Source organism: Colobus angolensis, unplaced genomic scaffold (assembly GCF_000951035.1).
Source record: "Colobus angolensis palliatus isolate OR3802 unplaced genomic scaffold, Cang.pa_1.0 Scaffold947, whole genome shotgun sequence".
Classification (NCBI taxonomy): Eukaryota; Metazoa; Chordata; class Mammalia; order Primates; family Cercopithecidae; genus Colobus; species Colobus angolensis.
This window is the reverse complement of record NW_012123454.1, coordinates 160,060-187,419: the sequence shown is the minus strand read 5'-3', so window position 1 is coordinate 187,419 and position 27,360 is coordinate 160,060. Positions and strand designations below refer to the sequence as shown.

The window sequence follows — 27,360 nt, the reverse complement described above, 5'->3', positions numbered from 1 at the left end:
AAAATAGAAAATATTTTAATCTTTAAAGACATATGATTTAAATCTCAAGGAAATATGACATACCTTTAAAAACCTAAAGTTTGTCTCCAAAGCCACCTTCACTAGAGTAATCCAAAGTTTCTTCCTTCAGCTCCTAAAACACAACGGACACGTCGTCCCCGTCCCAGACCCAAAACTACATCAAGTCCTGAAGTACCTCAGAACAAATCGGGTAAATGTATGAATCCTTGGTTTAAGGAGCCAAGGAACCTGAACCCTGGTGGGCTGTCCCAATGAAGTCCTAACGAAATGCCTATGACAGGAAGTAACAGTCATCATGTTTTCTAAGAATCAAATTATTTGACATGGTAGCAGCTGCTTCTTATACAGAGCCGTCCAGGAGAACATGGCTTGGGGACACTTGTGTGCCTGATCTCCTAAATGACTTGGTTTGGATGACATTCTTCATCCCTCTTTAAAGATGTGTTTACAGCGAGATTAGCATACTCATGGGTATTTATTGCTATGTCTGCATTGAAACATGTGATCCATTTGTTATAGACATGGTTACATAAACAAGCATTTTTTTCAACTTCCAAGAAAAGCAACAAGTTACTTTCATATATATTTCTCTATATGTTTTCATATCTGTTGCCTAAACAAATTTCCAAAGCAAACATCCATACTACTTAGAAAACCAAATACCTAGGAAAACCTCATGTGGATAATATCAATATATGTAGCAGAGTTCAAAGATTGTAACTACCTTCTGTGATGAATTGTTCTAGCTAGTGTGGCCAAATCTTCCAAAAGCAACTATATGCTTCCTATCAATTCCAAAGTTTTAAAAAAAATTGTGTATAATTTGAAACTCATGTTTGAAAATAAAAATTGAAGGTTTTTTTTAATGTTGCTTTTGGTTAGTTTCTGTTACAGGCTCTGAACCTGTTGTTCATAGTACTGATGCTCCAGGAACAACATTTGGTAATGATTTTTATGACTTGCATTAAATGCTTTTTATTGCTGTTTAAAAACCCACTTGAGCACCATCATGGCCAGAGTTACTTCTGCTTCCTAAGACGCTGTTATTCCATTCTACACTTCATTTTAAAATCATCAGCAGTCTTAATTCAAGTGTTACCTGTTTTTCGCAGATGTCCCTGGACCCAGTGAAGGACAGCTGTCCATCATGAAACTCTCTTTAAAATTGCACCATATGACTCAGTGTTAAATCTGAGGTCCAAATTGGTGTTTAGTATTTATAGATCTAAATACCCTTCCATTTGGTATTTAGATCTATAAAGCAACAATTAAGTACCATGAACTCCCTTTGAGTATCTTAGTTTCTATAAAACCTGTGTCTTTGTCTCATTATTTTCTTCCTATTTTAAGGAATAATGTGTTCCTATTACATTAAAATAGCTTTTCCCTGAAAGTTCCAGGCTCCTCAATCATTGATGAGCTTGACCACTCTTCTTCACCACAGTTTAGCAATGGCTCTTAATCTTTGCTAAGTAGGAATCCCTCTGAATATCTACGCATGTTCAATATTTATTCCTTTAATCACTTCATATGTGATTTTGATCTCTAAAGGAAACCTTAGTGATGATCAGAAACAAAGTAGTAATTTTTTTTAATTTAGGAAATAAGAAAATCTAACCTGTTTTAGGAAACATAGGTCTACGTACAATGCTTTCAATGCTTTCTAGGCCTACAAACACTAGCAACCCAACATCATCATCTTTTAGTTTCAAAAACAGAAAGGAGGATGAATAGGGGTTATTCCATCCCTCAGGCCTTAAACTCCCTAAAGCCTCTCAGTTGAAATAACAAAAATCTATGGTTTAGGTTTTAGAAGGTTTAAGGAATCCCTCTAGCCCATTGCACTTGAATCACAGGTATCACAATAAGCTTGAATGTCTTCCCATTTCTGTGCCTTCTGAGAGAAAAGACACTTATAGTGGTCAACAGCTTGACAATTACAGGACTCATTATTAGATTTATAGCTGAGGGAGATCTATCCAGTGGCTAAATTCATCGTGTGCCCTGCATAAGGACTGTATCTAACAAAGGATGGATCTTACACAGTTCTTATTCCATTTCATTCATCTCTTTCTCAATGGTGCTGCTACTTTTGCTTAAGAAAACAATCACTTCCTCATTCTTTGTGTACCCAGCACCATATTAACAATTGAATGGGGTGGAATAAGGAGCAGAAGTAGAAACCGAAAGAAAGGACAGATTTTACCTCTTGCAGTACAAAGTAACTGTGAAGAAACCCTAAGGTTTTCTTGGATACAGTTTTCTAGATATAGAGCAATTTCCTCCTATGAGAACTGCTTGTTTGAGTAGTAAAAACAGAAAATATTTACAGGAGTCAAGGAACGATGTGGGCTGATGACAGAGAGTCGTTGGGCTTTGAAATAATTATAGGATTTGGATTATAGGGTGGAAGGGTGGGAGCAGCACAGATAAAACAAGTGTCAATACTTGTTAAGGGTGGCTGAGGGAATGGTGAAACTAAAATATAGAACAAAGCGCTCCTAGATGATATTCAACATTTTGTTAATGTTACTATCATGAAATCAGTTATAGGCAGCTCTTAGCTCTTGTGGGAACTCAGATTCAGATACAATAGTCCATGAGAACTTAATTTTCCAAATAGGCTCATGCTTTTTCAGAAGGACATTTTGAATCAGGAGTCAGCAATTTTTTTCTGTGAAAAGTTAAACAATAACTATTTTAGAATTTGTGGGCCATTCAGTTTCTGTTACAGCTACTCAATTCTGCTGTTTTAGCTGGAAGGCAACCAAAGCTGATACATGAATATGCCCTGAACAATTTTAGTTCATTATATGGCTGTCTTCCAATAAAACTTTATTTGAACTTCATACCATTTTCACGTGTCATGAAATATCACTTTTCGTTTTTTCCCATCACTTAAAAAAAATGTGAGAACCATTATTGGCCCACAAGCCAGGCAGAGGGCTAGACTTGGAAGGGCTATAGTTTGCTGACATCTGCTTTAAACAGGGCACATTCTGTATGAGTCTCTGTAACCTCATGATTTTCAGGGTCTGTGTTTTAGTTCACTGCTACCTCTGTCTAAAACCTATGAAATAAATAAAATTACTTTTACAATTGAGACCCTCTTCTTTCAGCTCCCGCTGACCTGCAAACTCTTATTTTGAAACCAGTGACATCACCAAGCCTAGAAATGACAGAAAGTCAACCTGGTAAATAGATTGTTTTATCTGTCTGGGTATACTGTGTGCTTTAAGAGGCATACTGTAATTCTCTAAGTTATATTTCCAAAGATAAAAAATGAAAAAGGAATACACATTAATTGTAAATATTGCAAAATGTTCATTTTTGTGATTGCATATTGTTAAATTAGTAATACATTAATATTACTACTTGAATGTATAAAAATACTTTTCATTGCATTTGTATCATTCTAGAAAATAATCACGTATCTGATTAAGTGGTTGACAAACCACTTAGAAGAACTAATTTTATTATTTATCCTTATTTTTTCATCAGTTACCAGTTCGTGGCTCTCTTTAATAGTAAATTAAATTTGTGCTAAAAGAACACTAGTTCAAATGTGACCATCAAGGAAGGAGAAATTTCTCACTTCAGTAAAAATAATAAAATTTCCTCATAAACAATGTGAACCCTTTAAAACATACTGCCCTTCAAGCTTGTAAATAGGCCAGGCATAGTGACTCACACCTGTAATCCCAACACTTTGGTAGGTCAAGGCTGGTGGGTTGCTTGAGCTCAGAATTTTGTGACAAGCCTTGGCAAAACCCCAACTCTACAAAAAATACAAAAATTAGCTGGGCATGGTGGTGCATGCCTGTAGTCCCAGCTACTTAGGAGGCTGAGGTGGGAAGACCATTGAGCCCAGGAGGTCAAGACTGCAGTAAGCCATGTTCATGACACCCTGCTCCATCTGGTTGATATAGCCAGACCCGGTCTGGGGAAAAAAATGGATGCAAATTTTAAAAATCAGTATTAGCAATGTTGTTGCTACTTCCTGACATTTATTTTAAAACACTGGATCCCTATATTTTTCTAGTATAGGACTGTAATTTCTTTCCATCTCTTCTGAGTATCTTTTAATTACATAAATGACATTTTGGTACTCATGTTGAATGTACAAAGTAGGTTGCTAATGGTAACCTACAGTAGTTAAAATGTCGTGAATTCAGTTCAGTTATGAGAGCTTCCCTTAGTGTTAATAATGTTGTTATCCTAACATTGAACACTTATAGGATGCAAAGCACTTTTGTAAATACTTACAACCTATCCTTTATCAATTGTACCATTTTCTGTTTTTTACTAGTTTCTGATGTTCTGGAATCGGTTACATTTAGTACTGAGTCACCAAAGGAGACTATAGGTAAAAATGTTCCCCAATGGCAAGTCAAGCATATGTGCTTTTCCACCTCATTGCAAAGTCATCTCTGGACGTCCTCATGCTTTGTGACATTTCATAGCCACCTGTTCCTCACAGCTTGTCTGTGCTCATCCAATGGGTCTTGAATGTCATTGTATACAGCACATTGTGTTCACATCTGCTGTATTGCTGTGCAAGTTTCATAATTTCCTTATTCTCACTCAAGGTGAAAATTTTAACCTTTTCTGATTGCTCTTTCAATATGAATATGTACATATATACACAACCTATTTTTCACTTTCATATCACTTTTAGGATTCATCCCATGCTTTTGCTTTCCAAGTACTCATTCTACATGTGTTTCTAACTGGAATTCTTATACAAAAAAAAAATGGAAGTGGAATTATCTGCTTTGTTCCAGGTAGCATTGCTGTTGAGTCTCCTGTACATTGTGTATGGGGTGTGCGTGTTTCCCACATAGCACACTGCCTTCATTTCCTGCTTTCATTCTGCCCTCCTAAATTGTGGTCATCTTCATAATCTACCTAAATGTTAATTATTCTCAAAGTGTATCTGCTTAAGATAGCTCAATTCTTTTTCAAATTAAATGCAGGGTTCTATTACAGCATGCTTTGGGCTGCCCACCACTAACCAGCCATTCCCGTTTCTTCCCTAGCACCAGCCAAAACAGACTATGTATATCCCACTGCCAAAGCACCACTCTGGCCAGAGGAGCCAAAGACTGAAGGTAGCAAAGGTTTTAATGCTTGGATTTATTTTTTCTACACATTTTAAATTAACATCAGTTACATCCATGGAATATGACATTGATTCACAATTAAACAGATTTGAAGAGCTATAGCTTCCAACATTCTTGAATTCTTAAGGTGATAATTGACTCTCTCTGAATACAGAAATAAATTCCTGTTTCTCTGCTGAAGTCTAAAGGTTGAGGTATAATAACATTGTAAACCCAGTTAATGACAATTAAAACATAAATATTAATTGGTGAATTGGTATTATAGAATAGGATTTTTCTCCTAATTCTTTTTTCCTGTCTAAATCCATTGTCCTGTCTGTAAAATTATGATGTAAATTCTTAATAAAATTTGATATTCAAAAAATACTTCACTATAGCTTAATATCTTAGTTTCTAAAATTTTTCTCCTTTGTTTTGGTACAGTTGTGGAATCTGTTACATATGTGTCTGAACCACCTGAGACCACACTAGGTAATAACCTCGGTAGCCCAACCCTGTGTGCTTTCTGTCCTCATTGCCACCATCGCCTGAGAACCTCTGGGTCTATCTCATTGTGAATTCATGTTACACCGTCACTCTTCACCATGGCAGTTGCTTTTCTTTCAAGGTGCTCCTATCCGTAACCATTGTCCAAAAATGTCTTTCCTCCCATTCAGTTGTATAACAAGACTTTGCTTTTTTTCTCTTCATAAGTCAGCAGAACTGTTGAATCTAAAAATGTTTTTTCTAACACTGTACATCCTGCCAGCTTGGCATTGTGTTGAATGTTTCAGATAATGCTTTTTCGGTGTGATGATCCATTTATACTTTCTGACCTAGCAACATACTTTCCATTAACACTCATCCCATCACATTTATTTACATACGTGGTTTTCTTCTCCATTCTTTAAGTGAAATTCAGTGCTGCTTAAATGACTCATACTATAATATTTTTTAAATTCTTTTTCCCTTCATGATTCCTGTTGAATATATCTTTCTGGCATTGTTGAGGAAGTAGAGTTCTAATGTGAAATGAGAATTTTAGAAGTACTTTGTAAGCTGCATCTGCAACCTTTTTTTTTTTAAAAACTAAATGCATTATGAAGGAGTAGGAATGCTGTTTTGCCGCAGACTTGCAATTTTCTTTATTTTAAAAAATATATTTGTTACCATCCTGCCTGTTATCTGTACTCAAGGTCTGTCGAGTGCTATAGTAACCCGCGTACTTTCCTTCAATTACCATAGAAACGTCGCCTCTGCCTTCTCAATCTATAACCCTACCCAGCCCAGATGAGCCTCAGACTGAACCCGGTAAATACGTTATTTTGTATGTCATATATGAGGTGAGTGTTTACAGAATGTCAGCATGGTCACCTCAAGACATCAGAGGCCCTGACTTTATCATTCTGCCCACAGACTTTGATGGGTAATCCTATCTGTCTGATGTCCCGCTGTCATTGATAATTACTCAAACCGCAGTGTTGTTCTTTAGGACATGGTTGAAAAATAACTCTCAGTTACTCTGCAAGTGTTTAATTCAGGGAATAGGAATGCTTCTGGGAAGAACATTTATATTCTGTTCTATTTTAAAAGATATATATTCTAATTTTAATTCCAATTCATCTCAACTAGTTTTACAGGTTCTGTGATCATGTAAAAAGTATTTTAAGCTTTCTGATTTGATTTTGACTTTAAAAGAAACCTCCAGAAACAGGTTTGACTGCAATCCACATGAAAGGGGGTGTACTGGTCGGTCACCTTGTAGTTATTCAGTTACCTTACTTCTTTCCACTCCTTTCTGCAGTGCTTTGGCCATTTCATTGCACACAAATAAGAAAAAACAAAATCAAAACAATTACTTTGGCTTATCACAAAGCTTTACATAGTAGTGGAGTTTGAAATGAATGAAAAATAATCAACATGCCTCTTATTTTAAAAAATCCTCTCAATAGCTATAGGTTTCAATGTAATAGAAGGTTATAAATAGAAAGTTGTAAATAGAAGGTTATAAGTAAGCCCAAACTTCTGTTTTGATTGTCATTAAACTATTTTTATATTACTCTGTTTCAAAGGGAGATACGGATTTTAAGTTTACTCATTGTCTGCTGAATATCCTACTAGATGTTGCCTATAAACCCTACAGTTTTTTAACAAAAAAGAAAACTTACATTGACTAAAATAATGAAATCTAACAGTTATACCTAACTTTTCCAAATTTTGTTCTTAATAACTATAATAATATTATTGAAATGTCTCATTGTAAATACTGCTATTAGTGATTCTGATCTCATTCTGTATCACTTTTCATGGAATTGCTTCATGGCATGCCTAACCTTCAGATGGTCTTTCTTATCCTCTGGGGAAAGTAAGTGGCATATCAGTTAGAACCTTAGCAAGTAGGGTAGTTGAGAATCAGAAAATCACAAACTGTGAGAAACTCTAGAATGACAGAATTTTAAGATTGGAAGAGTTCTTAAAAATTGTGCAACTTTTGGTGAAGAACCTGAGACCATAGATCCAGTGATTAGCAAAGGGAGCTCTAAACCCCCAGGTTCCAGGCTTCTAAACCAGATCATCTCCAACATTTATCAGTATTCATCTCTCTACAGGCAAGAAGATTCCACTGAAACCATTGTATACCTTGTATTTTTTCATTTAGTATCAGGAAGAAGATTCTGCAGACTCCTTCAGAAACTTCTGGTGTCAAATAACTCTTACTTTCAGCAAGTTTTTCTTAAGGTGTCTGAAACTACATGACATTGACCATGTTTCTTACCTTTCTTTATCTCAAACACATTTTAGTTCAACCAGATGAGGTGTTTTCACAAGCTGCAACCTTGCATCTGATAATTCCTTTCCTTCAGCAGGATAGATTTTTCATTTTTTTGGTGAAGAAAAAATTGGTTTTTACACTGATTGTCCTAGAATTTCTTTAGGATTTGCTCAGCAAAGGAATAACTCTCCATAGAAAATATCCTTGGTGTTCAATTTCTCTTCCCTCTTTTCCCCTATATAACTAATAAAACTGCGTTTTGTTTAGTAACATTAATTTTCCATTAGCACTTGCTATTAAAATACATTATATATTTGGACTATAACATGTTAACTTTGTTTTTTATTTAGAAAACATGTATTTGCATTTAAAATAGTACAACTAAATATTCTGATAAAATTATATGAACTTATAATAAGGATGAATTCTTGTTATTATGAATTTATTTTCAAGCTATTTAAAAGGTATTTGATGTCAATATTTCTGAAATCCCAAGTTTCATTTTGCCAGCTGAACATCTTAGATGTCATTTAATGTGACTTTTTGCTTTGTTTTCTGTTACATAAAAAAGTTGCCTTCCTATACTTTACAGACCTTTAGGAGCCTTAATCGTTGGGTATTTAGGTCTTCAGCCATTCAGTAAACATCTCTGAGCTTCTAGAGGTTTAGGGACTGTCGTTCTTGAAGGGCTCAAGATTTCCAAACCTATATCCTTTCTTTTAGCTCCCAAGCAGACACCACGTGCTCCTCCTAAGCCAAAAACATCGCCACGCCCAAGAATTCCACAAACACAACCAGGTAAAGATATATTTTACATTTTAGCTTGAAAAGTTTGAGGTTAGTGGGCTTATTCTAGCAAATTGTTCATTAATAGTTATGACAGCAGATTGAGTCTTTAACATTTGCAAAGCAAGTCTTCCTCTGTAACCTAATAAATATTTAAATTTCTTTTTGGACTTACTAAAAAAGTACATCATAAGAAAAGCTTATTCCACAAAGCTTCCCTTAATGTTGTGTTGTTGAAGATGAGGTGGACATGAATGGCATTGCTTAGAAAGAGTAGCCTACCTACTTCCTTTTCCTTCCCCAACCTGAGACTACGCTCCTATCCCTTCCACTATTCCTGAATGTGCTTCCTTCTGTCAGTCATCTAATTTGACATTTTCCTCAATACATGGCCTGACTACAACAAATGTCTGAGGTGTACCCACCCAGGATACCGGGAAAGGAACCTTTGCTACCACTGATCTGGTCTGGGGAAAGGAAAATGTTTAGCACCGTCACATTATGCTTGATCCAGGTAGTGATTCTGGATTCCCACCACAAATATTTTATTCATACCTCAGAATCTCTGCCATTAGGTACTGTCATTCTTGTTTTTCTACAGAGGAAAAGAAAACCCCTGTAGTTTTAGGTGTGGTCTCTAATATCAATTAAGGGAAATTTTACCTATCATTAAATTTTTTCTATGATTTTAAATCTGCCTTATTTATTATAATTTTAAATATGTTCTAATTACTAAAACTTAGTAATGTAAATAATTTATTCTGATAATAAATATATGAAGGTACCAAGGCAGCATTCCCCCAAAATATGAAATTTTAAATGATACATTTGAAACATTAACTTACTAAAAGTCTGAGAAAATAATGATTAGTGAATAATAATGAATATGAATAAAAACATCAAAGTTTTAAGAATATACCAAATTATTAAATAAAGTATATTAAATTTGTTATGATAGGAAACTAAAATCTAACTTTAAAAATAACAGACAAAATTATTTGAGAAGAAGCTCTCAGCTTTGGATTTGAATATAAAGCATAGAACAAAAGTAGAAAACAAATAGGAAGAAGAAAGCATGAACACTTGAATGTTGAACTATAAAAGATGAAAAATAAATACTAAAAATTAAAACGCTCAGGCATGAATCATGGTCAGTACAAAATTTTTAAAGTAAAGGAGATATGAAGTAATAGGACAAAATTATTTGCAATTTTATCTTTTTGAGATGTACTTTGTACTTTTTATTAAAATGCGGTTTAGTAAATCAGGAGCTTGCTCTAATTTTCCATTATTATACTAGATTCTAAGTTTCAAATTCATTTCATTTTGACTTAGACTTTTAGCCAACCTTTCTTGACAAGACAGGCTCTTCAGAGATTCACGTGCTCAGTGAGTTCCACTCTCTAACTCTGAAACCATGGAGTGGCTGCCAGACTGTAGTGAGAGAGCCTTCTGATGTCCCGATTGAAGCAACTTCCAGTCCATCAGCATCTCTTGTGGAAAGTAGCTGCAAACCAGATACTTCTGGCTTTGTCAGTGCTACTTAATGTAAGGGAACAGTTTGGAAAACTGGCCATGAAAAACAAAATGCATTCTACTTATTCTTTTTCAAAGTGGGTAGAATTGAGACCTCCTTATCCCACAAGAATGTAACTCGTGTAATAGGTTCCAGCAATATCCTGGATTTTGATAGTTTTTCAAGGAGGTGTGTATATGTACACATATATATCACAAAATATTTTAAAGACAAATAGTCAAATCCTAATACTTCTTCCCTTACCCTTGGCTAGTTCCTGCAAATTTCAAAAAGTCATTTGGACAGGAGAGTGTCCTGTTTATATGCATGATACCAATACAAACTATTGTTGCTGGGCTATAATATCATCTATCAAAAGTATTTACAACTTAAAGTGCAACAGATTTTGTTTACCACCTTTCACATAATAAGATTCTGTAATTTGGGCATGTCACCTTTATTGTTAGTGTTACTGAAAGTGTGTTTATAAATTGGCAACGTTTAAATCTATATTTGGCATTCAAAGGCAAAATGAGATCTAAAATCTAAAAAAAAAGCATAAGGAATATTTGATAAGTCAATAGAGTTTGATTTCTTAGATCCCAGTGTTTACAGGTAATAGCAACATTATTGTTAATTGGATGCCTAGAATTTCTTATAACCATCAAAATTATGGGTATTCCTAGATTTTGCATGAGCAAACAATGTGAAAATCAGAATATACTCAGATTCTTCAAAACCAAATTTGTAAAGTTCCTTGAGAAGTGGAAAAAAATTATAATAGTGTAATTTTCACATTATAATAGTGTAATTTGCACATCATTTTGACATTTCACATTGGATTCTTATAGCCATATCTCGAGTTAGGGTGGGTTTATTGTTTCACCTTAAAAAATGAGAAGCAAGTGCTGCAGAACTGGGATATAGAGAGCCCAAGTGTTTAGACCTATTGATAATGTTTGATCCTTAGCATGTGGTTCAAGTCCTGACTCTGGTACTTCATAACCATAGCCTCAAGCAGATGCTGTCACACACCCGAAGCTCTGTTTCCTCAGCTTTAAAGTGTAGCTAATAATTCCTTCCTCCTAACATGATGGTGAGACTCAAAGGGTGTAAACCTTATAAAAGCACTTGTGAAATTGTAGAATACACTCTAATTGTTAGACTTATTTTCCTGGTGTCTATTATATTAGTACTTTATTATTCCCAAGGAACAGTTGTGGAAATCTAATTTTAGTTGTCAACAAATTCATTTGAAGGTTTCTCTGGGGCCAGAGAAATGCAGGGCGGGTAAGATGTGAACCAACCCATTCCATTGCATTGTCTGCTTACCACTCTGCTGTTGCCTGAGAGGACTTCAAGCATATCCATGCTCCATAGGATTCCACCCTGACCTCACCATCTTTACCTACTTTGTCTTTAAGGAAAGACATAAAAATGGGTTTAAGGAGAAGTCAAGCAAACATATCCAGTAAAGAAAAGCTCTCTTACATGCATTTAGTTGCCGTCTCCTCTGGAACAGATTTCTAAAAAGTCGTCCTCTTACTCTGATGCTTTGTAATTTGAAATTTTGCAGTTTCTCAGATTTCACTCTTCTATAATTAAATGGAATTCTAACTAAGCTATTTGTAGAGCTTAAGGACTGGTCTTCTGTCTGACTCCCGTATGGGTAATACTTTGTTTTGTCAGTGTTCAGGCTACACCTTGGCATGCCTTATGTGTTAAGCATGACTGGAAGGTGCTGAAACCAAATGACTTACAATATGAGTTCTCTCTTTCAGTTCCTAAGGGGCCCCAGCGTGTTACTGCAAAACCAAAAACATCACCGAGTCCAGAAGTGTCATACACCACACCTGGTAAATGCTTTATTTAATGTTTAAGCCAAATGCGTTCGACTGCCCCACTCTGCTTCAGTGAAACATGAGACTTGATAGAAGTGAGGTCAATATTTCACTTATTTTTAAATCCCATGTTGTATCATATGTGGTATAATTTCAGGAGTTTCATAAGAGTGCCCACTTGTTCATCTAGTAAAGCTGTGATCGCAGTCAAAAGGCAGAGAATTATGCCAAGGTTAGAATGTCTTTCCTAGAACTAAAGTTCTCTTATTCCCTGACTTACAAAAAAATGCTGCCAATTCTAGCTACGCTATGCTCAAATATTTCACTAAACACAAAGATAAAGACTTTTGCTCTTCCCTACAAATGATAAATTAGTGTTTTTACAAATAGAGGCAGTGATGTTTAGTCATTTACTTGGATACGTAAATTGTACTATGTCCACATTGAGTTTTTTCCCTGTCACATTCTATTTTACAAATTTATGGAGACATCGCTTGGGTTAAGAAATTTCTTTCGCACACACACAATGGTTTCTTTAGTTACAAATCTGTTTTTTGCCAATCATCTGAGAAAGTCTTTTGTTCCCATATGGGGAAGGTAATCTCATGTTTGTGGAGTATCCAGGGTGGGGATTCCAAGGGCCCAGACATTTCATGGATATTACCACCACTATTTACATGAAGTCTTCAAGTGGCCTCAGGAAGCCACTGGTAACTGAACAACTTTCTCTAAAAAGCCAAGCTCATTTTTAACTAGAGAATCTGGGAAATACTGTGAGTTTTTTCTCTTTCTTTTTAAAGGTACAATTATTATAAATTCCTAAATGCTCCTAAAAGCATATAGAACATTCCCAGAGCCAAAAAACTTCTAAGCTATAGTATAAAATGATAGCATTTTGGAAGCAAGCCTGAATTCACTTGCTATAATGTTTTCCAGATTGTATAAGCAAAGGCTATTATTGCTGCTGTGGTATAGACAATTTGGTGGTGGTGGTAGCAGGCTAGAGAGAATCTCCTTTGCCCTGAAGTCTAGAATGTAAAATTTGTACCACCAAACACAATAGCCAATTTTATAAACAGGAAGTAAGAAAGAAACCTCATCTCACTTGTCAAAGATCAGCTTATTTTCAATTGTGGAAATGAATGTAATGGAAATTAATTTGTTATAGATAACAGTAGATTTCAGTGACTTTATTTACTTTTCCTTTTCAGTATAAAAAATAATACTATTGATATAATCTCATTACACCAATATATTGAATAGTTAAGTTTTTTCCTCTTTTAATATTTAATATTTGCCCTACTGGGCATGAGTTGGCCATTATTGAAGCCAGGTGGTGAGTACCTAAGAATTCATTCTACTATTTTTCTACTTTCATATACCTTTGGAATTTACTTCATAAAATTATTTTTAAGGTATTTATTTTAAAATCTTCTCTGTTAGCTAGTCCTTCTCTTCAACCACATTCTTCAAATGTTCTCTCACAGCTAAGTTATAAAGAGCAGACTACTTTTAGCAGAAAAAAAAAAAAAAACTTGCCTTAATTCTACCAACACCTTGTTTTTCATAGAAACTCTAACCTGTGATCTTGATCCCTGTAACAACACAAATAGTTAACAACTATCCGTATTTATACTTTTTATCTGGAGTTTGAATGAGCAGAGTAGAGCACTGCCTCCTGGAGAACTAGGGCCTGTCTTAGTGGTCTTCTGTCACCTCTCCAGCTCCACATGTTCGGAGATAAGGTTCTGTCCCTAAACCTGGTGTTGGCCCTGCCATATGATCAGGCTTCTTCTCCCTTGCCCCAGGGGTTTGGCACCCCCAGGAATAATCATAAGGCAACTCATACTACATTTCAATTTTCTCAGAAGTGTTCAAACACATTGGATTCTGATGTGTTCAAACAGTTTTTAGATTTTATCTAGGCTCAAATTCATACCCTAATGAACCCAACACTTTGTTTACCAGGTCCTGTGGGTTATACTTCAAAAAAATAGGGTAAATGATGTGTGTATTTTAATACATATTAGTATCCTGGAGAAATAAACTCTTCTGTAAAAGTCTAAAAATTTAAAATGTAGTGCTGAGGTCAGGACAGCGTTATGTTTTGTTGTGACATTTATCTCAAAATTTATTCTGAGAGAGATCAGAAGTAACAAACTTGAATTTCTTGACCTTATCAAAGAGGAAGTCAGTCTCAGATTCATTGTACAGCACTTCCATTCTGTAGATTCCTAGGCATAACACCAACTTCATCCAGTGAGGCCTTTAGAAGAACCCTTCCAGCCACTCAGTTGAATTATCTATAACATTTAATGAGGAATCTTGACAAATTGAGCCCACACTCCCTGCCCACACCAAAATGAAAGTGACTTTTCTCCACATCTACCTTGGAAGAATGATTTAGAATTCAGAGCAAATAACTACCTCAGTAGAAAATAGGTGCCATTTAACTTGGAGTCTAAACAGCAGGTTCCTGACTCAACAGAGCTCTGTCTTCCTTATGAGTTCCTTTCTTTTTTTTTTTTTTTGAGACGAAGTCTTGCTCTGTCACCCAGGCTGGAGTGCAGTGGCCGGATCTCAGCTCACTGCAAGCTCCGCCTCCCAGGTTTACTCCATTCTCCTGCCTCAGCCTGCCAACTAGCTGGGACTATAGGTGCCCACTACCTCGCCCGGCTAGTTTTTTTGTATTTTTTAGTAGAGACGGGGTTTCACCGTGTTAGCCAGGATGGTCTCGATCTCCTGACCTCGTGATCCGCCCGTCTCAGCCTCCCAAAGTGCTGGGATTACAGGCTTGAGCCACCGCGCCCGGCCTCTTATGAGTTCCTTTCTACACCAAGACCTGTCTTGGCTTTGTGGTCAACCTTCTGGCCCCCAGGCATTGGGATAGATTTCAGTCATCAAGAGCAAACCAGGAAGAAAATCTAGATTTCAGCAAGCTATCCAAATCCTCATGAATATTCTATGTGTCTCTTCCCTTTGGAAAATTATTTGTAGTCACACTCTTCAGGATTTCTGTAGTTTTATGTTTTCAGTTAAACTGGTTTTAAGGGGAGTTTTTGGTGAACTAATTAAGAATAAGTGTTTAATTCTAAATATTTCTTAAAAATTGAGCCTTATTGTTTAAAATGATAGAGTTCATAAAGCAATCATTTGCTTGGATTACATACTTTAAAATATTGCCAGATTTATATTAGGGAGAAACCTGATTGGACATTCACCTAACAAATGTATGTTTTCTGATATAGTCTTAGAAGACAATAGGTTTAGAATTGAGCAAGCCAAGATAACAATAGTTAACAATTATTTCCATTTATACTTTTTGTCATAATAGGAGCTGGGATGAGCAGGGTAGAGAACTGCCTCCTTAAGATCATACTGTTATCATTACTGTTCTACAGTGTTTCATTATCATCCTCTAGACATTTTGCCATTTTTTCCTAAAGCTTCTTCTTTTTTCCCTTAAGGATGTACTATGTTAATTTATTCTTTGTTAAAATAGTTTGTTTTTTTTTTTTTTCAAATCAATTTTCCTAGAGGCAAGATGTCTTTCTTCTCAAATATGAGAATTCAAATCAGGAGTTAATCAGCAGTTTAAATAATATCATCAGTTATTTGCCTGATGATATATTAAACATCAATATGCTTTCCCCTCAAATTTTAGTGACTCGGTGCCTTTCTCTTTGCCTCAAAATCTCCGTAAGCTTGTATATGTCATTGATGTGATTAATAAATTATTTCTTTAGATCTTTCTTTCTTTCCTGTTTTTTTTTTTTTTGGACAGGATATCACTATATCACTCTATTGCCCAGGCTGGAGTGCAGTGATGCGATCATAGCTCACTGCAGCCTCGATCTCCTGTGCTCAAGTGATCCTTCTGCCTCAGCCTCCCAAGTAGCTGGGACCACAGGTGTAAGCCACCACGCCCGGCCTAGATTTTTTAATACTGTTTTACAATTCCCTGGAAAAGAATTAGAGACTTTTGGGAGAGGTCAATTTGAGTCTTTAAAATGTTGCTTAGCAAAGTACAATGCTGGTTCATGGGAATTGCCCATCTTTTCCATATTTGTTCTTTAAAAAAAATGCACTAATGCATGTTCAATTCAACAAACATTGATTGCCATCTATCTGCCTGGTTCTATGCTTAGGGATTAAAAGAATTAGATATGATCTCTACCACCCAACATAGTACAGTGGAGAAAACAGGAATAATATCAATAACTATAAAATAAGCCAAATCTCAGTAATTAATGGGTTAGTGATATAAACAAAAAATGAAATAACAGAAAAGTAATACATTCTAAATGTATGAATTAGAGAAGGTATTATCAAGAAAATGAACTTTAAGATAGATTTTAATAGATAAGTAGCTATTGATGATTTTTGAGAAAGCAAAGATTCAGAGGTATCAAAAGTGCTCCAGGCCGGGCACAGTGGCTCATGCCCGTAATCCCAACACTTTCAGAGGCCGAGGCGGGTGGATCACGAGGTCAGGAGATCAAGACCATCTTGGCTAACATGGTGAAACCCCATCTCTACTAAAAAAAAATACAAAAAAAATTAGCCGGGCGTGGTGGCAGATGCCTGTAGTAGTCCCAGCTACTCGGGAGGCTGAGGCAGGAGAATGGCGTGAACCAGAGAGGCGGAGCTTGCAGTGAGCCGAGTTCACACCACTACACTCCAGCCCAGGCGACAGAGCGAGACTCCATGTTCCGTATAGCTGAGAAACAGCATGATTTGGAATGACTACATTGCTAACCATATGATGAGATTATTGAGAGATGAAAACAATGTAAATTGGATTCATATGTTTGAGGGCTTTTAGGTTATGCTAAGCACTTCAAAAATTTTTTCTTTAGACAATTAGGAGATATTAAAATTGTGTGTGTTTCTTTTTGTAATCTTGGGAGTGATATAATTACATCTGTATTTTAGAAAGATGGCTGTGATTTTTTCAAATGGAATATTAACTGGCAAAAAAAGAAAAAAAATTGCCAGAAATCACTTAGTAGGTTTGCAACAATCCAGAAGATAAGTCTGAGAAATTGAACTAATTGTGGTAGAAAGGAAACTAAGGGAATAATGCTGAAATGCCTTTGTATATGGAACTACGAAGACCTAGAGAATGACTGAATGCTGTTATGGAGAGAAGGGTGGCAATGCTGTTCCTAGACTGGGCAAGTAGTAGATAATAATGCCATTAACTGAGACAGGGAACAGAGAGGGTAATAAAGATGGGTGTGTACATGCTAGGCTTGCAGGGCCAGTAGGACTTTGGGTGGGAAGACCGTAACTGATGGTTGAAAATGTTTTCTGGACTTCTAAACAGAAGTCAGGATTTGGGGCACAGATTTAGGAGCCACTTGTTTACATCTAGATAGTTCTTAAATCTTGGAAAACATAATAGAGGAGAAAATACAGATGGAGAAAATAAGCCAGAAATCAAATATTTAGGCAGCATAGTTATATTTAAGGAGTAGGCAGGGGAAAAAGAGCCTCCAGATGTCAAAAAAGATAAGAGAAAACCAGGAAAGGAGCTGGGAGATGAGGCAGGAAAAGGCCTAAGAAAGGAAGTTTGGCAATGGCATTGCAGTGGCAATGAGAAGGAGAGGGATCAGAAGAGGCTGCCAGCTTGACCGTGCATGTCCAGAATCCCACTCTCTGAAACCTTTGGGCTGCATGCTTCAGAATTAGCAGTTTCCAGATTTTAGAAACTTACATGAGTACATATACCATTGATTAGAAACATTAATGTGTATTCAGTGAGCAGTATGAATAGTCGTACCAAGCAGAAGAACTAAAACCTATAAATAGCCCTTAGATCAGTGTAAGTTATGTTTTGCCATTGAATAAATTAAGAAAAAACTCAACTTTCAGAGTTTCTGGACTTAAGAATATGATTAAGGCATTGTTGCAGGAAATGAGTGGAGGCTGGACCACAGTGGATGAAGAAGATACATCTAAAAGGTGAGGAAGCGGAGGCAGATATATAGTTTTTTTATTAAAGGAATGAGAGCAGGAGAGAGGGACTGTTTGAAGGAGAAGCCATGTCAAGGGAATGATTTTTTTTTTTTAGGATATTAGAGCATTCGAGCTGTTTTGTAGGTAGAGGGCAAGTAACTCATGGAGAAATGAAAACACGGACAAATAGAAATATAACAGAAATAATGGAAAGTAAAGGGCCTCAAATGAGATGGAAGGGAGAGTGGTCCAAGAGCACAGGGAAAGCCAGCAGGTGGCCTCATACGGGGCTTCCTCTCAGACTGGACCTAATGGTACAAGGTTAGAATAAAGGAATGGAGAGTATAGATTAAAGGAATAGAATAGGGTATGGAGTCTATACGTGTTACTTTTCTAAGAGAATCAGTCTCTTGGTAGCCTATTGCCAGGGTAAACCTTATTGCAGACTTCATATTCTAACTTTGTCAAGAGGAAACACATTAATTATTTTCTAACTCTATCAAAACATTCATGCACGTTCATTTACATTTGTCTATGATAGACATTGTGCATTCCTACTTGTCTTGTGTTAGTTCGACTTTTCTTTGGAGTGGCACGCTTTATTGAACAAAGACAGATTGGTTAGTAGTATAAATGGAGTTGGTTAATATAATTAAATCTAAAATTATAATAATAGTAAATATTCTTATAAGGAAATCAAAACTGCTTTCTCAGAAAATTGTCGTCATTACTTTCATTGATGAGTTTCTCCCAGCACGAAAGATGTAGGTTTTCAGGATCGTGCTTTTGTTCAATTTAATATACAGAGGAATGCCACATCGGAGAAACAGAAAAAACAACTTGAACTTCTTGGAGCTGTAGTTGACCAAGTAGGAGAATGATTCATGTTACTTTCCTGTAAATATTTCTATTTCTTTCCTTTCCACTGATTTCACCTGCTTAGGAAGTCTGCTATGGCAGTTTATTAAATCATCACTTCATGGTTAAAAAGAAAAGTGCCAATTTTAGCAGCTGGAATCCACATTACCCCAGCCTAAATTCCTCAGTAAACTAGAGCAGCAGTGAATAATGTATTTACAGTATGGTGGATTTATTAGTACCACATCTCTTCTCAGCTTCTCCTTTTCTTAATCCCAGCTCCTTTTTGTTTGGTGGAGTACTGTAACTAACTTGGCTATTTATAAACTGAAGGCTGCTTTGAATATTCATGGCCTTCACAGAGCTAAATCAAAGTGCCTTCTTCAGCCTCAAGATAAACATTTTGTTTCATTTACAGCTGGAAATTTCTTATATTTTACTATTTAAATCCCCCAAAAAACTACACGCAAAGGCAAAATGTTCACTATTGTGGTGGGCTTTCTCTACCTTATCAACCATTAACCTTTTTAAAGTTTTCTTTTCTCTTTAAGAAAGCAATCCATATTTTCAAATTCCCTTGGATGTTACCTTTTAGCTCATAGAAGTTCTGAGTCAAGTTTCTGTTCAGTGCACCAGTTTTCACAACTGTAATTTCACTAATACCTAGCAGCGTAGTCTAAGAACAGATGTGGCATGCAAATTAAACATGATTCCCAAAAACAATAAAAAGAGATTGTTCATTTTATATAACCTATTTCTCCACTAACGGTAAAGTGGTGCTTGGCCACCTCATAATCATAAAATAAAATTTTAAAAAGAAGGTTTCTTCATCTTGCTTCTAAGGCAGAGTTCTAGCCTGAATCATAATTTTTTTCCAGCATTATATAAGATGCAAGGAAATTACGCTGCCTGACAAAAAGGTACTGGTATGTATGAAAGGCTTAGCGTGGTAGGAAAACCTTTCATTGAGAGATTAGGTCTAGGTAGGGCCTCTTTGTGGGGAAACTGAGTTGAAGTACTTTACACTATTTGTGGAGTGAGATTTTGTTGTAGAAATCTGGTACGAACAAATAGGCAAATCCCCCTACTATTTTCCCCACTGAGAAATATGGTACCAAGTTTCCAATCTACTGTTTAATTTTGCTAAAACATTACAAAATATACTGGATTTCAGGGACTGCATATACCAGTAGGCCTATTGTTCAGCTGATATTTTTGTCTTTTGTTTTCATATGCTTATGTCAAGCATGCTTGACACCTAATATACTAGAAGCCACATCACTAAAAAAGACAAAAATGGCAACAGCTATCATTTACTAAGTAATAAGTACTATCATTAACTTTACATGTGGTGTCTTCTAATGACTAGCTGATTCCTTTTGCTTCATTTTCTGCCCCCAGTAACTGTAAGTGCCATTTAGAATAAGACTGTGTTATCTTCTTACATATTCAAGATTTTTCCATTTCTTATTGTTTCCCTCGATTTGTAGCCATTTTTATACTTTAAGATATATATTTTTTGTTGTTGTTAGTGGACTTTACGCATGAATATCAAACAGCAGCTAACTACTTTGTGCAAAACCTGACTTTCTATTTTGAAAGCCACTTGAGGGAGCTCTACCTCATTGTTGAATTATGTTAGCTATCTCCTCCTCTTCCTCAAGGAAGACTTCAAAATGAACTGTGACTGACTTCATTTCTGTTTCACTGCCACCAGAACCTTCCCTGCATGGTAACATTTTTCCATTTTGAAGAAAACAGGCATCTTCTCAACTTTGGTCATTAACCATTGTAAAAATACTTTTGCTTCATTCATGCTTTCTGGGATTTTTCTATCTGTGGGTTAAGCTCACTCCAGTTGGGACATTTAGAATACACAGTGTTTATAATCTTTTTCTTTCAGCTCCAAAAGATGTGCTCCTTCCTCATAAACCAGACACTGAGGTCTCTCAGAGCGAACCTGGTAAATTAATTATTTCATCCTTCTGGCTAAGAAGTGTATTTTTCAAAAACAAAATTCTTGAAGTAAATATATTTTTAAAGGTTGTGATATGGAAGAAATTCAGAGAAAAATATGGGTATAAAATGCATATTTCTTTTGGGTAGATTGAATCATCTGGGTTGAATTATTTTTCCTTGGTTAAATGAGGGAATAGTACATAGGCTCATTGAGTAGATCATGCTGAAACTATCAATACCATTGTTAACTAAGCCAACTCTTATATCCTTTCAAAATGTAAATGTAGCTACATTACAACTATGGGTATACTTTTAAGTAAAAAAAAGTAGATGCCTACTCAAAATTTTCCCCAAAGTGAGAACTTCAAAGTTTTAGTTAAACTAAGTTCTCTGATTAGCATCTAATGTGCAGAATTTTCTCTTATTTATTATAATTCTTAGAGAACATTTAAATTATTAGATCAATGTATCTAAAAAATATAGAAACTATTTTGACTTTGCCAGGTAGTAATTCTCATAAATATGTTCCTTTGGTTTGCTTTTGGCATAGTTCTGCAACCTGTTACCTTTAGATTTGAGCCACCAAAGACAATAGGTAATGGTTTTCCCATATCAACCAACTCTGTTTTCTTTGCTACCATCAAGATTGCAGGCCTTTCTCAAATGATCATGTTGAAACATCATTTCTTCTCAATTCATTTCATCATTTCATTCTCATTATTATTACTCTTTCCAAAATAGAAAAGCCATTATTTCACTGTCGTAATGGGTTTGCTTTGAAGACTACCTCAAGACATTACTGAATCCATCTTCGTTTACTTCATTTATCTCCATGTTTCCATACGAGTCCACTGTGTTTACTAATGGTGCCCGTTTAACAATTTCCATTGGTTTAGTGGTTCTCAGCTGTAATGTAACATACTAGCATGTGGTAAGTTTGAAAGATACTGCAAGTAATTATCAATATTGGCCAAAATAGTAAAAATTTCCAGTGAGTTGTTAAACTGAGCTCAAGCAGACTCAAGGAGATGATACCAACAATGATATTCTCACACATTTTGTAATCCTGTATGCTCTCTTGAATGGAGGAGACAAGGACTGTGTCTAACGCACACCCCATCTCAACCAGCCATTCTGATGGATTGGTTCAAGAATAGAATGTCATGTACTGTATGTCCTGGTGGAAAAACAGTTGAGAACCATTATTCTAATATTCCACAGTCATTTTTCCGAAAGTTGTGTGCACATTTAACTTTCTTCTTTCCTTTTGCTATTTCAAATGAAGGAATTTCATGTAATACCAATCTGGTCTGGTGCTGGCTTTGAATCTAAAAATTTACAACCGTGGTCCTTTCCTTTTTGCAGCTCCTCTAGAGACACGAGGCATCCCTTTTATACCCATGATTTCCCCAAGTCCTAGTCAAGAGGAACTACAGACCATTCTGGGTAAATTTCGTTTTAATATTTGTTCAAGGAGGGCTTGCCTTTTAGGAATTTCCCTTCGAGTAGCCATAATACATTATGTTCATAGCTTGTTTCTAAATAATAGGTTATTTAAAAATTCATTTCACTCAACACTTTTACACTGACACTGTATTTGGCCTAATATGTATGCTGATTTTCAATATAAAATGTTGTAATACATCTAAGATGTGTTAAATTGGTTCTGGTGATTGTGATTTAGAATACTTAAAAATTTTAAGTATTCTAAAAAGAAAAATGTTCCTAAGTCAATGTTGTTCTTTTCTGTTGCTTTTTCTGTATTTTAAACTGCATTTGGGAAGAAAAATTAGTTATCTAGTATTTATTAAGCCTTTACTCGGTGCAGTTAAGTGATGCAGTTCTAAGAAGAAACTTTTAAAGAGGTGTCCTTACCCTAGAGAGCTCACGCTCTAATATGAAGACAGGACTTAGTTCCAATACTGCAGCCTCTGTGCCACTCAATACATTACATGCCTTTCTAAAATTTAGGCCATGTAACTCTGAGATAAGTTCTATTACTTGCTCCATTTTACAGATTAGAAAATTGAGGCATAGAGAGTTTAAAAATTTGGCCAAGGTGAAACAGCTGGTGTCAGAGCCAGGATTAGAATCTACACACTCAGCCACCAGAGTGCCTAGGATTAACCTCAGTGTTACACTAATTACAATGAGTGTGATAGAGAAAAGAGCAACATGTTGAACAAACAACCTGGAGAAATAAGGAAAGGCCTCTCAGATTAGGGTCATTTACACTGGGTCTTTAAGTTGGAATGAGAGTTGACTAGTCAAAGATGCAAATGGTTCTTTCAAGTTACAGATAGATGGGAAAAAGGCACAGGTCAAGGAGTGACAGTTAGACTAAACTGATGAGCAGGTAGTTGCCTGGAGAAACAAGGATGGGTAGGTTGGAAAGGTCCATTGGGATGAACTGAACATGCTTTCAAGGAGTTCAACACAAATGTGTTCACTGTGTGGAAACTCCAGTTTGCCTGCCCCTTGGTTGAAAATGAACCAAAAAGCTAGAGTTCCTGGCTTGTGTTTGTTGGCGTCTCTCTCCTGTCTACACTGCATCCCACATGGCTTTACTTAAATCAGAGGCCCTATTGACCTGCCTTCATTCCTTTTCTAATAATCCATCCTTTGTGGGTATCTACTGAAATAAAGTAACTGATCACATTTTAAAATAAAATCCTTTTGGAAGAAAAAATTAAAATTGAGTGAGCAAATATATTCTAATCAAATATTCATCTAGTCTAGTTTATTTCTGCAAAATCAATGTCACCCATGATGGCAAAGTTAAAAGTGGTTTTCAAAAACCACTACTGAATATGCTAATTATTTAACTTCTACTCCCTGTTTTTCTAATGCGTCTTGGTTTATTCATGTCAGAATCATTACCTGTCAATTATCACAAGTATATTTCTTGAGTAGAATCAAGAGAATACAAAAGCAGGACAGAAAACAAAAAGATAGCAGTGTATCATTTATACCAAGTGTTTCCTTGGATCCAGTACAGGCAAAGTGAACAGTGTAATTTGCTGGGTCTGTATGATGTGTGATTTCAAGGTAACATGGGAATGGAAGTATTGCTGTTTTTTTTTTTTTTTTTTGTCAAGAGGATTGTGTTGATATGTCAAACATATACTCTGATTTTCACATGAGAAAAATAGAATATTTGTTTTATGTGATATAAATACACATCTTTTCATATGATATATTTCCTTTCCAGCTCATCAAACTAACATGTGGGATTTATGGGCAGGGAAGAAACATGAAGGAGATAAATACATCGAGAGAACTAGGAGACTTTCATACATGAGCCATATCCAAGAATAGCCACAACTAGATTAATGAAACAATGATCCTGAGCTAAAAGCTTTTGGAAATCCTTATAACAATCATTAAAATAATAGTGTAAGACAGCAGATATCACAAATGAGAGTTATTAAAATGTACCACTAACTTTGAATTATTGCGATTACTGAGTGTATTTCTAAATGCAACTTATCCTTTTATTATTGTATGGGGCAGAAAAGAGTACGTGTTTTTTGGTCATATTCATAAGGGTAATTATTTAAAACAAGCCAATCTTACTGTGTTTTCTCCAGAAGAAACAGACCAATCCACCCAAGAACGTTTCACAACTAAGATTCCACGAACAACTGAACTGGCAAAGACAACTCAGGGTAATCCTCTCCCCACCTCTGGAGAATAACTTTTCCTTATTTGCTTTTAATCAGGAAAGAAATTTTCTTTTCAAAATGTCATTTCTCATCACAGTGGATTACTTGATTTTTTTTGTCATTTTATAGGTGAAAGAAATCAGCCAAATCTGAATACTTATATGAATATCAGTTGAACGTAGGCAAGACAAGTTCTTTCATTGGCACTTACATTTTTTAATGTATTGTTGACCAGTTGATGCTTCTAAGAGTGGAAGATCCCATTTTTTCCCCACATTTGACCTTCATTTGCCTCGTTTTCCATATCTGATAAATAATAACTGTTATCTTCCTCTTCCTGCTCCCTCTCTAACTTCCTCCTGGTCGTCTTCCTTCTCTTCTCTCTTTTTCTCACTTTCTCTTCTTCCCCCATTTGATGAAACACATTCATAAGAAAAAAAGCTATTAACAGGAAAAATCACTTTTCAAAATTATGACAATATTTAAACATCCAGAGAAGTGATGTCCTACTTTTTATTTCTTCTCTGTGATTTTCTGCTTTCGGGGAAGTGAACTCACCTACACAAAGCTCTGTCTCATCTTCATGCACTCAGAAGCATTTTCCCGTTTATACTCTTCTATCCTACTATCCTACTTAGGTTATAACACTTGTGGACTTCTTTTTTTTTTTTTTTTTTATACGGAGTCTTGCTCTGTCGCCCAGGCTGGAGTGCAGTGGCCAATCTCAGCTCACTGCAAGCTCCGACCCCCGGGTTTACGCCATTCTCCTGCCTCAGCCTCCCGGGTAGCTGGGACTACAGGCGCCCGCCACCTCGCCCGGCTAATTTTTTGTATTTTTTCGTAGAGACGGGGTTTCACCGTGTTAGCCAGGATGGTCTCGATCTCCTGACCTCGTGATCCGCCCGTCTCGGCCTCCCAAAGTGCTGGGATTACAGGCTTGAGCCACCGCGCCCGGCCGACACTTGTGGACTTCTAATATTGTGTTGTTGTTGTTGTTGTTGTTGTTTAATGACCACTTTTGCCCATCTCTGCCTCTATCGGATGGTAGAAAGCCAAAAATAAGACCAAAAAGAGCAAACATTTAGGGAGTTAGAAGACAAGTTTATGTTGCCCATTATGAGTTCTAATTTGAGGGGGAAAGTTGGTGAGAGAGGTTTAATAATAAGAGGAAATGATAATGAAAGAAATCTAATTTTAAAGTACATGTGTCACTGGGACCACATTTACTCCAAGTAAACATGACTAAGACTATGGTAAAGAGCAGTTCCTTTAAATTTTCTAAATCTTTTTTACTTGTTTGTATGGTTTAACTTTTTGTTATGTTTTAAACTTTTATTCAATTACTTCATTTAATTTTTATTTGCTGTTTATTTATAATCATACACAGAAGACTAAAGTATAATATGACAGCCCTCTCACATCTCTATCACCAGCCTCAACAATGAACAGATGTTCCGTTGTGATACATCTCTATTCCACCCTGATTTCTGTATGTTTATTATTTATGTTTTTGCAAATCTCTTTAATTTCTGGCTTAAGGGAAGATAGCTGGATTCTCATAATCAATCTGTTTTTACCACAAAATACATAAATATTTACAACAAGCAGGATAAATAAAGACTCTCATTCCACACGGGTTGTGTTGCCAAATGAGAAAGATTTCAGCTTTTTAGAGATAATAAGGATTTCAGAATGAGGATAAAAGATCACAGGCCTGTTCTTTCCTTGTTTTGCCTTTTCCTACTTTAAAGAGAATATCAATATTGTGTCACCATTACTAGTATATATGGAATTTTAATCAAATTCCTTCGAAATACTGTATTAAATATAAATTTCACTGGTTATTGGGAGTATATCCATGATCTCATATCATTATATAAATTGTCTTAACATATTTATATATGTTGACTTTTTTCTTATATCCTTAGCTCTTTTTCTATGTTTAAAATTGAAACCCTGCGGCAGTTTTCTCAAGGCCATATATTGTTTGGTGATGAGCTATATGAGTAACTCACAACCTAAACTGAAATTATATTTCAGCTCTTTTATTTAAAAAATTCTTTCTAGATTTAAATGAAGACTATGGAGAAAACTAAAACAAAAATTCAGATGCCATGGCTTTGAAATCATGTAGTGCTGGTTATTTCTGTGGTCTACTCTCAATCTCTTTCCTTTGGACTTTTTTAAAGTCCAAAGCTTTAAAATTTATATATATTCTAGAATGAGACAAGAACTATGATTCTTACTTTTAAGCAGAAGCAACCTAACATTCAAAGGGATTTACATGGAAAGATGAAATAGGTTAAGAGGTTAAGAGGGAATCCCACCATCTCAAAATTGGAAGAAAAAAATTGCAGATAATCATCAGGGACTTTAGGGTCTGTGAGAATTAATTTTTGTGGTTATTACACTTGGGAAGGCCCAAACTAAACCTATAGAGAATTTCAGTACGTGTCCGCTGTTGTTGGCTTGAAGTACGACAAAATTCTGCTCATCACAGTCTTTACATTGGAAGTTTATTAATGAGCTACATTGTAACCTATTTCATAGGCACACTTTTTTAACTTACTAGGCAAGGCATTGCTGATTTATGGCTATATAAATATCCACTTGATATGTGAATAAAATCTTTAAAACGATGTAATCTACTTACATAGTTTACAGGAAAAAATTTTTCCAAAAACATTATGAAGAAAGCTGGTGGCAGGAGGCAGTATGTGATGGGGAAGTGGGGACGAAGGAGAGCAGCATGGAATAGATGAATTCCGGGATGAATGTCTACCTTGAAACCTTAGGATACATTAGTGTTTCAGCAGGTTCTCACAAGTGTGCCTGCATACAGTGGTCACCCACTTATTCACTCATTCAGCAAGTCTTC

The 27,360-nt window shown here is 35.8% G+C and overlaps 1 protein-coding gene across 1 annotated transcript in view; it reads left to right on the top strand.

Annotated features, from left to right (window-relative positions):
- The window catches only part of LOC105504673 (target of Nesh-SH3-like), a 119,856-nt gene that overhangs the window by 51,201 nt on the left and 41,295 nt on the right, over positions 1-27,360 (top strand). Inside the window, exons 32-44 of the mRNA XM_011932176.1 lie at positions 131-211; positions 904-963; positions 3,141-3,215; positions 4,331-4,387; positions 5,061-5,132; positions 5,568-5,615; positions 6,369-6,434; positions 8,620-8,694; positions 11,980-12,054; positions 20,762-20,821; positions 21,368-21,412; positions 22,183-22,263; positions 24,408-24,485. Coding sequence (XP_011787566.1) covers positions 131-211; positions 904-963; positions 3,141-3,215; positions 4,331-4,387; positions 5,061-5,132; positions 5,568-5,615; positions 6,369-6,434; positions 8,620-8,694; positions 11,980-12,054; positions 20,762-20,821; positions 21,368-21,412; positions 22,183-22,263; positions 24,408-24,485 — 873 coding nt within the window. The remainder of the gene's footprint in view (positions 1-130; positions 212-903; positions 964-3,140; positions 3,216-4,330; positions 4,388-5,060; positions 5,133-5,567; positions 5,616-6,368; positions 6,435-8,619; positions 8,695-11,979; positions 12,055-20,761; positions 20,822-21,367; positions 21,413-22,182; positions 22,264-24,407; positions 24,486-27,360) is intronic.